The 18,601-nt window shown below is 41.3% G+C and overlaps 1 protein-coding gene across 1 annotated transcript; it reads left to right on the forward strand.

Annotated features, from left to right (window-relative positions):
* Positions 1 to 7,277: 7,277 nt before the first annotated feature.
* On the forward strand, positions 7,278 to 14,721 carry LOC308141922 (pyruvate dehydrogenase (acetyl-transferring) kinase isozyme 2, mitochondrial-like). Its single transcript, XM_080512181.1, has 11 exons — positions 7,278 to 7,455; positions 8,128 to 8,269; positions 9,343 to 9,414; positions 9,505 to 9,692; positions 9,813 to 9,902; positions 10,816 to 10,893; positions 10,995 to 11,071; positions 12,775 to 12,873; positions 13,540 to 13,650; positions 13,730 to 13,843; positions 14,428 to 14,721. Exons 1-11 carry the CDS (start codon positions 7,332 to 7,334, stop codon positions 14,569 to 14,571), a joined length of 1,239 nt encoding a protein of 412 aa, XP_080368307.1. The 5' UTR covers positions 7,278 to 7,331; the 3' UTR covers positions 14,572 to 14,721.
* Positions 14,722 to 18,601: the final 3,880 nt, after the last annotated feature.

The raw sequence follows: 18,601 nt of genomic DNA on the forward strand, positions 1-18,601 counted from the left end.
AGAGAAATGTTAAGAGGAAAAGAGACAATTTTTCTTCAATTTCTCCTCTGTGATAAGAGCCGCCGAGCCTTGCTGCTAACTGACTCCACTGTAGCCTCTCAGGTGTGCACGCACAATACGCAGGTTAGAACAACAGCCGACGGGGCTGCACTCCACCGAGAGGGAGAAACGGGATCTATTATCACAAGAGCATCACCCAATATCGCCAATCCATGCACATCTCTGAATAATTAGTAAAGCATTAGCAAGGATTATAGAACAAATTCCACCCAGCATCATACAAGCACACTGGATTCATTAAAGTCTGACACCAACAATGCATGCAGATTGATAAATCTTACAGACCTGCTGATAAAGACTTTCATTGGGTGAGCTGAAAATCCCTACCTGCTACAGAAATTTGGGTTCGTGAAAAAAAATTCCTCTTCCGGATCGAGGTGTTGTTGTGTTGAAGCAAATGATGAAACTTCTTTTGAGAGAGGCACCAGGTGTCCACTCTCTCCATCTCTCTTTACAATTTTTATCGAGCCACTCGCGGACAGAACAACGACATAAGAGGAAAACCAACAGCAAATATAACCCATAAAATATGCCTTTATGCAGATGATGTGTTACTCATCCTGCAAAATGCATAGACCTCTCTTCCAGAAACAATAGAGTTTATAGACACTATTCCTGATTATTCTACAAATTAGAATAAATCAGTCGTCTTGCTGATTAACTCTATTTTTCACCAAATACTCCACTAAAACCAGGGAACATCAAATACCTCGGCATAAACATCTCAGCCAAGTTGTCAGACTTGGTGCACTTAAACTACACCCCCCTTATTAAAACAACAGAAGAGGACCTCACTCGATGGAGGACACTTCCTGTATCACTTATGTGGAGAGTAGCAACAATTAAAATGATGGTCCTGCCTAAAATTAACTACATCTTTTCAATGATTCCAACAAAACCACCAAAAACATGGTTTAACACGCTGGATTCCCATATCTCAAAATTCTTATGGAAAAACAAACCATCACATATAAGTTTAAACACACTACAGAACACCAAAGACCAAGGTGGCTGAGAGTTTCCAAACTTTTATAATTATTATCTTGCCAATCAATTACGTTATGTTGTAAAATGGATTAATCAAACCTTAGATGAAGGCTGGCTACACATTGAAAATACATTCTGTGAAGATCTCCATATCAGAGATCTTCCTTTCTTCAGTCCTGTCATCAAAAAACACAGCTGCTTTAAAAGCATCAATATAAACACATCTCTGACAATAAACTTCACAAGATGGCAAAACAAAGGAAAAAGAAACCTGTAATAACTTTTCTTCAATAACTCTTTTATTCCACTTAATTTATCCAAACATATGGTATCAGTCAAAACAATTATCTGGAATAGCTTCAGCTCACGTCAATAATACAAACAAAGTTCAAACTAGAAGAGATGAACCTAAACTTACCTCAGACAGTGTCAAACCTCCTGAAGATCTCAGCACCAAAACCACTTTCTAAAATCGTTTCAATCCTGTCCTGTCCAAATACCACAATATCCCTTCAACCTCCAAATGGGAAGGAGATCTCATCATTAACATAGACCCAACGCTTTGGTCACAAATCTGTAGAAATACATTCAAAATGAGCAAAAACACCAATATACAGCTCATACAACACAAGGTCCTTCACAGAGTTTATTACACAGGACAAAGGATGTTCAAGATGGGTCTCACTTCCACTAACATATGTTCAAACTGCACAGCTGATCTCCCTGATACCTACCTACACACTATGACCTCCCTGATACCTGTCTACACTATGACCTCCCTGATACCTGTCTACACACTATGACCTCCCTGATACCTGTCTACATGCACTTTGGCAGTTCAAACATTTTGGCAGAGGATCTGTGAAGACTTATCGTTATGCCTATTGGTCTCACTTGCAAAAAAGTCGAGAAAAACAAATCCTGCTTTCCTCTTGTAACCTTAAGCATCGCAAAAAAGACTATCCTCATGACCTGGAAATCCAAAGATTGTCTCATGAACTTATATCAAAACCTCCTTCTGGACCACATCACATTGACTGTCTGTCTATCTATCTATCTATCTATCTATCTATCTATCTATCTATCCGTCACACTGTGGTTTTTCGTTGTCACTTAATTTTACAGTTTGTTGATCTGAGTTGTAAGAAGAGGAGTTTTACCTTGAGTTTCTTCACACACACACACACACACACACACACACACACACACACACACACACACACACACACACACACACACACACACACACACACACACACACACACACACACACACACACACACACACACACACACACACACACACACACACACGCACTATCCTAGCTTTGGTTTATTGATTTGTTTATGTTGGATAATCAGTTTGTTTATGTCTGGAAAGTGCTGCTCAGGCTCGTCTGGTTGCGCAACTGTTGTTGGTTTGGAACCGTGTGGTAACTGTCTGTTGTTGTTGTCCCTCCCCTCGCTTGTTTATAGAGATAAACACATAAAACAAGTAACAAAAAAAGATCCTGAGGGGATTCATCCATCCGTCCCTCCATCCATCCATCCAGGGAATGTGAGTTTGGTTGTGGGACTATCCTTTTGCATTTAAAGTGTGTGCCATATATTAGTCGGAAGCATTTGTGGACCCGTGGAGAACGTTGTGCTTGTTGACTGAGGTCTCGCTCGGTGTTTTGCAGTGAGAGTTTGCAGGACGATACTGAGCAGACTGCAGGTCTCATGAGGCGTCCAGGATTTCTGCCATGGCCGCCCTGCGCCACCAGGCCTGCTGGCGTTGGCACCGCGTGCACTGGAACCTGACGATTGTCTTGTGTGGCAACGAGTCCAGATTTCTGCCTTGCATCAGATGGATCGAAGGTTCAGACTGTGGCGTCTGTGCCGGTTCTGCACCGAGGGAGCATCCTGTGGTGGAGGCAGAGACATGGTGGGAATGTGAGGCTTCTCATCGTTGGAGGCGATGCAAATAATTATATAGAATTAAAATCTGCATTCAGTTGCAATCCCAGAACTCCAGTCATTTCCAGTGTCAATATAAGATCAGATAAGCCTTTATTGATCTCACAGTGGAGAAATGTACTTGTTACATTCTGCTCTTAAGGACACTCATGAGTAGGAAAGACAAAAAATGTGCAAACAGTTAGGTAAGAATAGAGGTATCTTTTATACAATGACTATCAAGAACCCTAAGGACCAAAAATATTTACAGTAAGAGTTAGTAGTAGTAATAAGTAATAAGTAGTCATAGTAGTAATAAGTAGTAATAAGTAGTTAAAAAAAAGAAAAAGAAATCAGAGCCTACAAGAAACAAATAATGTTTTTGTCACACAGGTTTTAATCAATGACTCATCACAACTTTACAATTCACAGATTTATCACTAAAGAAAACTCATTTCCAAACATTTCCTGTAGTGACAGCAACTCTATTCATTATTGTTCCTGTTCCTTTTTCATGTTACAAATGAAAATGGATGAATTATTGAACGGATGAATGAATGAATGCATGAATGAATGGAATGAACTGGCATTATCCATCATATCTTCAGATCATCAGGAAAACAGGTCATAATTCTCTCTTCTATTCATATTATTCATATTATTATTCATATTATAATTGTATTTACTTTGTGAAAATGTGGCTCCATCCCATCTTGTTTTCATTCATGCCTTCAGCCTCATGCTGTCATGTTCAGTGTTACATCGCCACCTGTTGGTCCAACTGTATCATCACAAGCTGGATGGAGACTCGTTCAAGATCCTGATTGTGGCACATTTCGTGCCACCGAGTGTGTCTGTGCAGGGTCGCCAGTTCTGACAAATCAAATCCACCCCAAGAAATCACAATGTTCCTTGTTTGGTACAAAAACTGCATCAAATAAATAAGAAGTGTGATAATCACAAATTTTCTTGCTGATCAATCTGCCACAGCATCTGGGATGTGGGATAATCCGTCATCATCCAAGGATGGTCCCGTTAAATATTGAGAGTGGTTGGGTCAAAGGTCAAGTTGTAGGTCACGAAAAGGTCAAAAGGGTATTTTTGCCACAATGCGATCAATTTTGCACACACAGAAATGGTCAAATGTGTCAAACAGTGATAGCATGAAGTAATTTAAACCACCATGACATATAATGGAAGGAGTAGTGTAGTGGATCAAACAACCTTGTAATCCATTGGTTTCCATGGTGACAAATGTGGCATTGGTGAATATATGTCCTTTACCGAGTGCCGGCTCTTGTTATAAATGCAATTATTTCATGAAAGTGAAGAACATGAAATAATTTCAGTGAATTAGTTCAACTGATCGGATACATTTTGGGCGCTTTTGGACAGGTTATAAACTGAATGCTGTTCTGATTCTTCTGGTTGAATTTGAAGCTGAAAATCTAAATAATAAATAATTCAACCCCCAAACAATCTCACAGATTACACTGGCTCTAAGAAAATCAATAAAACTCAGTGTCAAATACACTATATGATAGTAATGCCAATAATTAGGTAATGAAATGACCCTTTTCCGAAGAAAACATCAGATTTGTTCATATGTTTGTCTTTATGTTTGTTTCATCAGTTTAAAATGAGGTTTTGTGGTAAAGCTGCGGAAAAAGTCAGATGCTGGGACTTTAAATCTCCATGGTCATTGACTATAAAAGAGCACTTTGTGTTGAAATGATACATGGCTTCCCTCCAGTGGAGCTTTTACGTGTTTAAAAAGCAGTTTGCAACAAGGATGACGACACCTTGATCCTGAAACTTCCTGAAAATAGTCCAGTACGAATGTGAACTGAGAAATCAGCTAAAATAATTCCTTTAAGATGTGAGGATCCCGGCTCGTTAAATTCTGACAGCCAATAACTGCAACTCATCTCAAGGTGTTTAAACGACTTGGCTGAACCAGGTTTCTGTGTGAATTCAAATCCTCTGTCTGAGGAGAAAAGTGACGACAGACAAATTTCACTGGGAAATCATAAGTTTGAGGAATTTTGGGAAAAACGGATGATTGTACGTCGGTAAAAAAAAAAAAGAAAAGATTTTTACCATGTGGTGTGATGACCTTTTTACATCCAAAATAGACATAATAAATCATCAGTGTATATTTTATATTGAAAAATTAACAACGAAAAAAGTGAAATTATTATTATTATTATTATTAATAATAATCATAATCATAATCATAATCATAATCTTAATCATAATCAGAAGAAGAAGAAGAAGAAGAAGAATATATTTTAATTTTAAAAAGTGTTGTTTTTTTTCATTTACCTTTTTTAATAGGTTTTAACCTTCTTCCACTAAGTAGCGTGACGTCTCTTCGAGCCATAAAATAATCTTTTCTCATGAAATGTACTCCTTTTTTCCACATTATTTTGATGATAAGATGTGAGTAATAAGTTTGCCCAGTCGGTGAATAATTATTATTATTATTATTTAATATTATTATTATTATCATCATTAATTTGATACTTTGGTACTTTTTGATACATGTTGTGACACTTGAGAACCGCACCTTCAATTTTGTTTGTTTATAATACAATTACACATCAAATAACACATCAAAAAGACAGAAAGTAAACATGTGCACAAAGGAAGAACATGTGTCAGTTTACTGAGTCATGATGTTGGATGAGTCCATCTTTATCTTCATTTATGGTTTCCACAGGATTTGAAACCAGTTTTGTTCTTTTTACATGTTTTACTCAATCACGGAACTCCTCCAAAAGTCTCACTTCCTCCATCATCAAGTCTCTTCAAGAGACAGAAAGAAACGTTCCAGTCACTGCATCAGGAAACTTCCCAACATCCCATCCCAGAAAATATTTGGAGTTATTGTTCAACAATTGTTTGTAAATTAGATTGAACGTAACACTGACATTTGACCAAAAAGTCCCACACATTGTGTTTTATTTATTTAATAAAGATTTTTTATTTTTTTTTTTTGAAAAATCAGGAATAACATCCAATCAGATCCATCAGTGTTGATCAATACTTGGTGTACTTGCCGCAACTGTACTTGCCGAGGGGCAACTGTACACAAGCTATATTAGGAGCAGTATGAGGGTGTGTGTGTGTGGGGGGGGGGGGGGTACCAGTATTATTCGGATGTTATTTTTAACATTGACGCAGAGAACTTCAGCTGGTGTGTGACGCTTCTGAGCAAGTGACACACACACGCCCGGGAGAAACAGGCTCCGAGAACATAAAGTACAGCACGGACAGTAACTGTGATGGAATTAAAGCAGCACCTTTGCTTGACCCTGATTCGTCCCACTGACCTTATGTTTGATCGTCATGAGACTTTTAATAGAAGTGACTGTTCTTACTGCTGGGAACATAAAAAAAAAAAGTCTTTCCTGCTCATTGATCCACCTTTTCTTAAAAGAATGAAAAACATCAAGCTGACATTTTTTTTATTACTCCACTCAATACAGTGTGAATTCAAAATAACTTTTTTATATATCGTGTGACAGATTTAGGAAGTGTTATGATTTAAATCACTAATCAGTCAACTGCTGAGCCTCTATAACATTTCCTGGGAATATATTTACATGTGAAACATTTTCTACAAAGGAGCAGTGTACAATCTGACCTGTCAGTGATTCACTTCAAAAACAACAAAGCAGGACTGACAAGAAACTCGGGGTTGTTTCATCATGTGGGAAAAGTTACAGTTAATAACTTTGTTGTTACAGTTCTACCAGGACATTGAGTCGTCTTGAGGGACCGCATGTAGGTTTCACAACAGCCTTGGTTTGAAAGTATCGAATACCAGAAGGACCAGAAACATATGAAGAGTCCTGAACTCGTCTTCTATCAGGAGCGGGACCACGCCTGGTTTCAACAACAAATCAGGGCTGATATGAAGGAAGATCAGCACATGATCCGTGGGCTCTTATCTTATCACTGTATTAGCTGAGACAGTGTGTGTGTGCGTGTGTGCGCGTGTGTGTGCGTGTGTGATTCATATTTACACACAGAGTTTATGTAATTGATATGATGACAGGAGACGTAGCAACACTTTTCCATGCAGGTTGTTTATCAGACATTATGAAGTTGCATAAGTCTTGGTGTGACCCCACCACTTGTTTACTGTATTGACTCCAGTCCAGGAGGCTGGGCCTGCTGGGCTCCTATTGGCCGGCTGCCATCCCACCGCGCCCTCTCATTGGCTGAGCTCCTCTCTTAAATAACACTCCATGTGTGGACACACACACACACACACACATACGCACTGACTGAGAATTGCACGCCGTGGTTTCTCTCCTTGTGGAGTTGGATTCTTCCACCATGAGCAGTAAAATGAAGTTTGTGGGCTCGCTGCTGAGGACCGCTGCTCTGGTCAACAAGCACGTCGACCACTTCTCCAAGTTCTCCCCCTCGCCTCTGTCCATGAAGCAGTTCCTGGACTTTGGTGAGTACTCTCACTTCAACCACTGGCATATTTGTCGTCGTCAGATGTGTACCTGGATACGATCCTCACACTGACGTTACGTCACTCCTCATGTTAATTCAGTGTCTCTACGTGTCGTCATGCAGTCCCCTTTAGAACACACCGAAGCAACGACAGAACATCTTTGGTTTTTGATTGAAAGAAAAAAAAAAGATACAAACGTCATTCATTCATAAAAGAGACGAAATGTAACATGAGACTAATTCCTTTCCCATCAGAATGGAAATAAAGTGCAACTAAAGAGGGAAATGACCAAGAAAACATTGTTATAATAATTTAAAAAAAGGATCCAAAAATACTACAAAAGGTCAAGACATCATTCACGCAACTTAATTTTAATTCAATATTACCATTTGCATGTACTAATTGATATTATTTACAATCTATACGACTGAGGCCTAAATACAGAGATCAAGTGAAAATACCACTAGAGTGCCTCTCAAGCAACAAGCAACGTCATCATTCATGTCTTGAAATAAGACTTTAAATCTTGCATTTCTCCGTCGGCCTCTTTTGCGACGTCGTTATGTACCGTCATGCGACAAATGTCAAATCCACTTAAATCTGTCGGAACGAACAGGTAGTTTTCTTTTGAGGCGCGTCACAGATCAGTGAATGACTCTCCTCCTTCAGGCTCCACCAACGCCTGCGAGCGCACCTCCTTCGCCTTCCTCCGACAGGAGCTCCCCGTCCGCCTGTCCAACGTCATGAAGGAGCTCCGCCTGCTGCCGGAGCGACTCCTGGCCACGCCGTCCATCCAGCTGGTGGAGACCTGGTGAGCTCTCGGCTCCACCTCCGGGCCTCAAACGCACCTCCAGTCAACACACCTGTAGTCAATATTCAATCGTAGCAACAAAAACAAACAACAAAAAGGGTCGAGGCAAAAGTCGATACTGGAGCGTTGTTTTGTTATTCTGAAGATTTTTTTTGTGCTGAATGGCTGTGTGACATCAATTCTGGTGACAGATGTTTCCCCTCAGTTTAGTGTGAAATGAAGGAGTTGTTACAGCTGTCGGCTCGCGGCTGCTCCTCTGTTCAGAGGCTCGGGTGAACAAACCGTGAGAGGAAAGTCGTGATGCACAAACTGTAATGGAGCCAATGACTAAACGAAGAAAACGCCCAGCCAAGAGATGTGCACCTTTCTCAAGTCTGAGTCCATTCATCCGTCCATCAGTCGCTCACCAGCACAATACAGAACATTATACTGTCTTTAAAATAGTAATAATAATAATAATAATAATAATAATAATAATAATTAATAAAATAAAATGTGCACAACTGGTTTATTTTAATGAAGATTATCTGCATTAAAATTGTTTTAAAAAAATTACATACATACATACATAAATAAATAAATAAATAAATAAATAAATAAATAAATACAAAACTGTAAAAAGTGTTAGGAAGATGGACTAAATAAAATTGTCCAAAATGTTTGAAACAGTCAAGAATGAAGCAGAAACAGGTCGAATGCTTCAAATGGCTGAATCAGTGAGATAAAGGAGATTAAAACTGGTAGAAATGGCTCCAAAGGCTAAAATTCTAAGTTATGGTCATGAATGCACGTTTACATAAATTACTTTATTGTGATCTGTGTTAGATTTTATGATTTAAAGTGTTTTGAGCTGCAGAAGAACCTTATTTGGTGGAGAGTGAGGAGAAAAGGGTTGCAGAGCGCTGGTCTAATCGAAGGAGAAGTTCTTTTCCTATACTTTGGGCTCTCGGGATCCTTGGGACTGCTCTCCATGTCCGTCTCACTGGGCCCGGAGCGTCGTGGACGCTGCCGTCAGGCTGCATGACGGGGCGGAGGTGTTGGAGCGTCCGTGACTCTGCTGCGTTTGTGTTCAGGTACATCCAGAGTCTGACCGAACTGCTGGACTTTCTGGACAAGAGCCCCGACGACCACAGAGTCCTGGAGACGTGAGTGCGACACACTGCTCCTGATCCGGCCCGTGACGGCGTGTGGCCTGGTCGTCGGGCTGACCTCTCTGGCCGCCTCCTCCGTCGCAGGTTCGTGGAGGTGCTGGAGGGAATCAGGAACCGGCACAACGACGTGGTGCCCACCGTGGCTCAGGGCGTCATCGAGTACAAGGACGCCTTCGGTCAGCAGGACCCCGTCACCGACCACAACCTCCAGTACTTCATGGACCGCTTCTACACCAGCCGCATCTCCATCCGCATGCTCATCAACCAGCACAGTGAGGAGGAGGCGCACACACACACACACACACACACACACACACACACACACACACCCGGGGGCGACCGCGGCCAGCGTGTGGCGCTCTCAACACCTCCCAATCTCGGCTCCCCTGCAGGTCTGGTCTTCAACGGGAACTCGAACCCCGCCCACCCCAACACCATCGGCTGCATCGACTCCCAGTGTGACGTGACGGAGGTGCTGCGAGGTGAGAGTGGGCAAACATCTTTAGGGCCACTTATATATATATAGTATATATATTACCAGAGTAAGTTACAAGGAAACGATCAAAATGAGGTCTGTGGGAAAAGTAAAGCAAATAGCATGAGAAATTATTATTTTATGGCTCAAAGAGACGCTGCATTACTTGGTGGAAGAAGGTTTAACAACTAAAATCCGATTCAAACAGATATAATAATAATAATAATAATGATAATAATAATAATGTCTAATCAAATATCAAAAGAGAAGTGATGTGTATCAGAGCAAAGAAATAATTTTCCCATTTATTAACCGAAGTAAAGCTTTATTTGTTTAACCAGTTTATTTGTGAGGCTGTTTTATTGACATCAACCATTCCATATAAATACAGTACCTTAGTCACACTGGACCATCTGATGCTGAATCCAATATCCAGAAGATTATTTCAAGGGAGCTGATATTTTGTTGCTATTCTGCTTTTCTTCACACAGAAGGAGTTGGTTTCGCCGTTTTTATTCTCATTGAAGCGAGACTATTTCAGACACAATAAAACACGAGCAGTTTTGTCTCATACCTGTAATTTCTATTCATACGGAAGAACCATATTTTGAATCTATTTCAATTCGCGAGGCGTCTTTAAACCGGATTCTCAGGAATCGCCTTCATAGTCTCGCGAAGGACGGGAATGTGTAGCTTCCTTCTGCTCCGATAGAGAAAGGAAGGGTTTGCGTTTAAAGGGGCTTTTCGGACGTTACATAATAAACTCAGTCCAGTGTGGTCCAGTTCCAGTGTTTGCTCACTGACAGTCAGATGTGCTGACTCGACCCAGACACTTATCAGCAGCGATATTTACTGTGTGTGTGTGTGTGTGTGTGTGTGTGTGTGTGTGTGTGTGTGTGTGCGTGTGTGTGTGTCCTCAGATGCCTACGAGAGTGCAAAGTTGCTGTGTGAGCAGTACTACCTGGGAGCACCTGAACTGGAGCTGACTCAGATGAACGGTGAGACGCACGCCAGCGTCAAAACACACATTTACCACTTCCCAGTATTCATTCACTCATTCATTCATTCACCGTGTGTGGGTTTGTTGTTCTTCCTCCAGCCAACGACCTCAGAGAGCCCATCCGGATTTCATACGTGCCGTCGCACCTCTTCCACATGCTCTTTGAACTCTTCAAGGTAACCGTCGCTACATTCATCACGTCTCCTGCTTTATATCCTGGAAGCTGAGCAATACATGGGAGAAGGGGGTGGGGGTGGGGGAGAGAGAAAATAGCTTTTACTCTTTTCCCATATCAGATAAGCTTAAACCAGCAGGTTGCATCATTTATAACCAGAAGAGGCATTACTGTGATTTTCAAACTAATCAAATTCACCTGGAGCTGAAAAACACGTTTAACTTTCAAAACAAGAAGAAGACAGCTTCAAAAGTTTCATATATACAGGAGTTTTGCAACAAAAGCTATCTTATGTTGCTTTTGTAACTATTTAGGATGGTGAACATTTCATTACACTTTCAGTCGTTTTTGTACCTGATTATAGTGGTTTCATCCTTCTTTTCCAGCATTTTTCAGACAATTTTGACATTTTAGAATACAATACAATACAATACAATACAATACAATACAATACAATATAAATGCATTAATAATCACAGAGGGAAATTTATTTAAGCTTTGCTCCACTCAATAGGAAGAAAGTTGAATATCAAATAACACAAAATAAAAATTGAATAAGTAATTTTAAACAACATGTACAAGACTTACCAGTAACAAATATAATCACAGAAAGGACGAACATGATGAAGCGTCTTATGGCCACAGGAGTTGGTTTTGTTTTGTTAGTTTTTTCAAAATTTTTCAGCTTTTTTCACTTTTTACAAATTCTAGTCATTTTACCCCCCCCCCCCATTTTAGTTCTTGTGCCGTTTTTAATCCAATATATAAAAGTCATCTTGAAAATGACTCTGGTATGTAAATAAAATACAAATAAGACAAAATGTCCATTTAGGTATAATTTACTGAAAGCTTCATGGAGCCGCTACAGAATAGCTGAATGTTTCAGAGCCGTGGTTTATTGTCACATATCAGGCTACTTTTCAAAACAAAATATCAGTGTTGGTGAAAACAGCTTCACTTTGTATCCAATCAGAATGGCGAGCAGTCTTCATGTACTGTTAGTTAATAACCAAACGAGGTCAAGGTGACTAAAACGTTCATTACGTAAAAGAAAAACATCAAACAAAGTTTGTTTTCTTAGATCAGTGGCGATGATAACAAATAGAAATTAAATATTTAGCTTAGTCTATTTGATTCGCTGTAAAAAAAACAAAAAAATTCAAAACATTACAATACAGAACAAAAATTTTAAAGAAAAATGTGTTTTAGTTTTACAATTACTCACAAGCCTACATAGCCACTCTCGCATATATCAGCATTTTATTGGAGGAAAAACAACCTACAATAAAAACACTTTTATTCTCCTTCGGTATTTCTTTACATTTCAGTAAAATGGACACTACTTAGAGCAGGGACAGTAAAAAAAATCACTTTTAAATGAAAATGAAGGGACAACAGATGGAGAGGAGAAACATGCTGGCTGCTGTTGATATTAGGTAAATGTCTGAATTTAACAGAAGAAAAGAGAGACTATTTAAAAAGCCCTGAATTGAACATGGCGTTAATGTGTTGTTTAACATCAGCAGCGTGAAGTGACTCTAAATCTACTGTAAATTTGCAAAAAAAAAGACGAATTCATTGATTCATTGTGGGTTTTATAGAGGACTTGCGCCACATGTAGGTTTTTTTGTTTTTGTTTTTATAGTGTCTTATGTAAACGATTGATTTGCTCTTAAAAAAAACCCGTCTGTTTCCTGCATGCAGAATTCCATGAGGGCGACCATCGAGACCCACGAGGCCAGCAGGAGCCTCCCGCCCATCAGAGTCCTGGTCGCCCTCGCTGAGGAGGACCTGTCCATCAAAGTGAGCGAATCTTCGTCATCAATACGAGTCCGTTGTGCTGCGGGAGCAGAGTGAACCACCTGTGATCCTTCCTGAGTCTGATTCTCTGAAAAACCTTATCAAATCACTCCGTTTCCTTGTTCTTGCATTAAAAAGAAGAAGAAGTAGGGCAGAAATCCCACAACGCTTCCGCATGAGCAACAAAATGTCGTAACGTTCTCACTTGTCACAAGTTGAAAGAGCGTGATTGTTTGATTGTCCTAAATTCTGAGAGTAAAAATAGAAGTGGATTTGCCTCAACCGGCGGCTCCGGAGGAAAACCTGCAGTAATCCGGCCGGCGTCGTGCTGCGCTGACATGATTGTGTAACGACTGCTTGCCGCCTTTTCTTCTCGCTCTCCCGTTCTGAAGCGACGTGTTTGGTATGGGTTTTTTTTTTTTTTTTTTTTTTCTTTTTCCTCCGGTTCCCCGGCCTCACCTCCGCTCCGCTGCGTAATGAGCTTACGTAAACCTCATAAACCCTCATTATCATCAAACACCCGGACGTGGAGCCCGATCGCCCCGCATCGCCGGCTCAGAGTCCATCGCCATCCGCATTTAGAGCCGATGAAGGATTTCCTTGTGCCGGCGACCTTTAACCCCGTTGGGGGGAGGAAAAAAAATAAAAACAATCTCCCTCCTTTTCCAGATGAGCGACAGAGGGGGTGGTGTTCCCTTCAGGAAGATGGAGCGTGTGTTCAGCTACATGTACAGCACCGCGCCACGGCCCTACATGGACCACACACACAGAGCGCCACTGGTGAGACAGCAACACACACACCCTGCTGCACACACCAATGAAGACACGCGTTAATGTGTGTGTGTGTGTGTGTGTGCAGGCGGGGTTCGGCTACGGTCTGCCCATCTCCCGCCTCTACGCCCGCTACTTCCAGGGAGACTTACAGCTGTACTCCATGGAGGGCTTCGGTACCGACGCCGTCATACACCTGAAGGTACACACACACACACACACACACACACACACTTTACTCCTTCACACTTTCAGATTTTTGGTCATTTGGCTCATGGAGTTAGGAGCTAAGCTCAGTGCTGCCATCTTGGTACGCGCTCCTCAGGAGAGCCAGTCTATTCCTTGTAAACAAACATGGCGGCCCCACTCGCGGTCCGTAATCGAGTTTTATCGTCCATGTCAGCAGTTTTATAGCAGAGACTCTCTCCTGATAGCATCCGATGCGTCATCGGTTCATTACGGATGTCGGGTGCTCTCCATTTTGCATATTTGTTCTCTGCACCTGCCCGTGTGGTTCCATTACAAAACCAAGTGCACGATTGTCCTAAAGATCACACATTTGGTTGCTAATCAGCCACAATCTTGTTTTTTTGAAACCAACAAGAGAAGAAATAGCATTCCAGTTCGTGCAACCATGAACACATCAGCCATTCTGGCCAAGAGAAAAGGTTTCGATTTCAAAGTATTTGAGGTGTTTTACATGTCGTCTGCAAGCTGTTCTTGTTTTTCCACTGAGACTCGTGTCATCATCTGTCTTGGCTGCGCCCCGCTGCGGTCCGTCTCCAGGCTCTGTCCACCGACTCTGTGGAGAGGCTGCCGGTTTTCAACAAGACGGCTCTGCGTCACTACAAGCTCAGCCTGGAGGCGGACGACTGGTGCGTTCCCTCCAGGGAGCCGCTGGATCTCGCCGCGCGCCGCGCCGACAAGTGACCCGGAGCTCACGCGCATCGTGACGGACGATCGGGGCGTCGCTGGCGGGCGTGACACCGGGACCAGACGTGTCATTCCAGGAGCAGGAAGTTGGAAGGACAGCGGAGCTCAACGCAGCTTTTACGAGACGGAGGAGTCGCGAGATCAGACTGGAGGAATGAGCGAATCCCGAAAAGTCCAATCGAACCGCCAACAACTGATCCAAAGGGGAGGGGGGGGGGGGGGGGGGGGGGTTTGGGTGTGAAGTGTAAAGAAAGTTTCTGAGCTCTTGGAGCCACTGGAGGAGGTTTTTTAAAGGTTTTCTGGGAAGTTGTTATAGTAGGGTCGGTCCGTTTGGGGCCTGCCGACACTGAAGGTAAAAATCAGCATGAAAAAAAAAAGAAAAAAAAGGCTTTTGTCACAGAAAGATGAGATCAAATTGAAGAGAAGGGGTCAGGAGTTCACTGGACTTTTATTTTCCTCTGCAGACGTCGTCCCCTTGCTTCCATTCTCCACAAATTAGAACGGATCTACTTTGTAGTGGGATCAGATTAAATAGCGGTGCAGTAATGAAACGTCACAGTTTCTAGGTTCATGGAATGAAGGCAATGTGAAAGTTTAAAAAAAAAGAAAAGAAAAGAAGAATCTGACATTACAGAAAAACTGTTAAAAGTCTAAACAAAACAAAAAAGAGGTTTTTCAGTGGAAGAAGCCAAAAAGTGTCCAAATGTGGATCGTCTCTTCATCTCCTCCACAGAATCTGATCAAACTCGGTGTTAAAACACTGAACAGCAGCAGAAATAAGTTTGTTCCAGCGAAACCTGAGAATAAATGCCGAGACTGCAGCGGATCATGAAAGGTTTTGGAATATGTGAAGTTTTTGTAAAAACAGAAATAGTTTTTAATGAGTATCGTCTTGAACGTCTTTCAGACTGAAGGCGTCACAGGAGTGAAAATATTTGTACATAAATGACGGCCTGTCGGCCATGACGTCACGGGACCGCCGTGAGTGTGTGACGCTGCCGCGTGTTGAAGTGTTCATGTCAAAGTTTTATATTTTTTTATTAAAATTTATTAAAACATTCAGTCTTTTTGTCTGTTTCCCTCATTGGTTTATATCACAGAAGACGACGTGGAACCAGCACCTTTACCATCCAATTCTAAATATCTTTTACTTAAATTCACCCTGAATAAATAAAAGATTTAAAGATTTAGAATTTGAAAGCGCCACTAATTCTTTTCTATCCAGCATTCTGAGTCAGAACAAGAGAGATTGTTCATACTTGACACTCAGCTGTAGTTAATATTTCAAAAATTCTAAATATTCCAATCTTTGTGTAACTTGGGAGACTTTGAGAAAAGTCATGGAATTTCAGGGTAACGCCGCAACACTGAAGCTTTTAGGTCAATTAGCTGGTGGAGTTTTCTCCGAGTCCTCGACAGAAGCCACTGAGACGACATGTTGTGTTGGCGATGAAGACTCTCCGTGTGTTTCTGCTCAGTGCTGCAGATTCGGGGTTTGTGACAGCGGGCTACTGGCAGACTTCCTGTGTGTGTGTGTGTGTGTGTGTGTGTGTGTCAGGTCACACAGTGGCAGAGGAAACTAATTCCGACCTTTCAGACACTTATGTAACATATCCGTGTGTAAACAGGTACTGTGATCTGTGCGTGGCCTTGGGCATGTTTTTGATTATGCTGTAGGATTACAAATTAAATGTAATTCAGTGCAGTTTCATTGAATGCGGTGCCACCTGCCATGTAGCCATATCATAGCGCTACTCCAGTCTTGGGTTTATTGTACACCCGTGCATACCTCCCCTTTGTGGATTAAATACAGAAAATCAAGCCTGCAATGGCTCAATGTTGCCTACAATCATGCTATGAGGATCCTGCTGGAAACAAACCCTTGCTGGGGAAGAACAATTGTTCTGTCAAGCAGGTGTTTCTGCTTTTCAGGCTCTCATGACAAATCTGATGTATAAATGTATACGCAAGCTAGAGGACTCTCAGAATACCATTATAATGCTGTTGACTAATCCCAGTCATAGCAACGTTAAATACCAGTCGTCCTCGTGGAGGCCTTGGTATGGATATGTGTTTTATAAAAAGACACCCATAACTATTTTTTGGGGGGACCATTGCCACAGTCGGGATATAAGAGATGATCACATAATTTTATTGTGGCTGTCTTAGATACAAGACAGTTTGGATGGTACATCAAACTTTGCTCAAAAAAGTATACGACTATATATTAATAATTACCGGGGGAAGTGTCAATTGCTGGGAATTCACATAATTCATGTTTTATTTCATTTTTCCATTAAGACACTGTGGCTCTCCAGACAAAATTATATTGATTTCAGCTAAATTTAGCTGCATGGAAATATTCACTGCCAATGATATGACAAGAAAATGGATTCTTGACTTTTTCCAGATGTTACTGTTTTTTTAAAACTGAAATCAACCTTTGTTCAGGAGAAATGGTCATTGTGGGAACTCTACTGCCAAGAAAACACTGAGATTACCGTAGTTCAATGTGGGGTTTTATACTGGACATCAACACACTGAAGTTACGTCAAGCTTGCAGTTTTCAGCATCAGGTAAACAACAAAAACACATTTAGAGATGATTTCAGTCAAGTCTATTCAACCTCTTCATGTATGTTTGGAGTTCTAAGGCCAATAAATCATCTTTGTACTGAGATCAAATAGTTCTGTTTGTGGCCACAGAGTAGAAATGAGTTTAACCCTCTGACGTGAAGAAAAGAAAATGTGATTTAAGTGTAAAGTCCAACAGATCCTCAGCTTCAGTGAACCCAAAATACTGATATCATTCCAGCAATTTCTCCTCAGAATTACAACATTAAAGTCAGAAATGTGTGGAAAAAGAGGCCAGAATTGTGAATTTAATTCCAAAAATCCATGGAAAAAAAGTTGTTTATAGTGCCAGAAATTCGTGGATCCTGTTTCATAGTTGTTAACATTCAAATGAATACAATATATATTCCTATAAAACGCAAAGATTTGGAGCTCAATTCTGTTTGAATTATCTTGAAATGTTTCCTTAGTGCATTTATGCTTTATATTTAATCAGATGAATCTGCTGTGTCTGTGTGAGCTGGACTGGCTCCGCCCACACATGCCCATCTATGGGAAGAGGAGGAAGTACTTCCTCTCGTGGTGCCATGCGCCAGAGTAGAGCTGCATAATTGTGGGAGGAGTCAAAGGGGAGGAGCCTACCTTGATTGTGATTGGCTGAACCCCCTGATGATACTATATAGGGTTTGATTTCTGATTGGCTGGTTGGAGCAACACATTTTTTAAAACCTGGAACAAGCCAGGGAGAGGAGACACTTTCTTCTCTTCTGAGGCGTCGGTCCAGGTCTGTCTTCAGTTTGAACTCGTGTTTTTTAGCAAAGAGCAGAAATTCAAATGAACACAGTGACAAAACAAACCGCTAAAGTGAGTCGGGACAACAACTATTCTGGATGTTTATTTGTTGACATTTCTGACATTTAGATTAAGCACTTCAGATTTTCTTCCTCTGCCACATGAGCAGATGATCCTATCAGTGATAAGCTTGAAACAGAGTGCAAAAAAAAAAAAAAAACCCAAAGATTTTTTATTTTTTTTTAAACTGAACATGGAGAACATGGCTAAAAATAATAAAAAATAATAATCACCCACTGAGATCCACCAGATCACTAAGAATTGGAAGAATTTATCTGCACACCTTGGGAAATGGGGGGGGGGGGGGGACAAAAACCCCCCAAAAAACCTGCCTATGGATTTGCTTTCTAAGAGGAAACTGCTTTCTGCGTTTCCACTGGGCTGGACGAGTCTGCCCCCTGGTGGTCAGAGCAGGAAAAACAAGAGGGAGAAACTCAAAAGGAATTAAGTTCAACAAAACCTTCGTAAATCAGCAAAACTCTCCCCGTGGAGAGCCGGATCAAACACCAGCAGATGTGCTGAGCGAGCGCTCCTCCGCCCGCTTCCTTTTACGGCCCCCCCGGATGCTTCGCCTTGTGTCTGGGTGCATTATTCACACACAC

Source organism: Blennius ocellaris (genome assembly GCF_963422515.1).
Source record: "Blennius ocellaris genome assembly, chromosome: 16".
Classification (NCBI taxonomy): Eukaryota; Metazoa; Chordata; class Actinopteri; order Blenniiformes; family Blenniidae; genus Blennius; species Blennius ocellaris.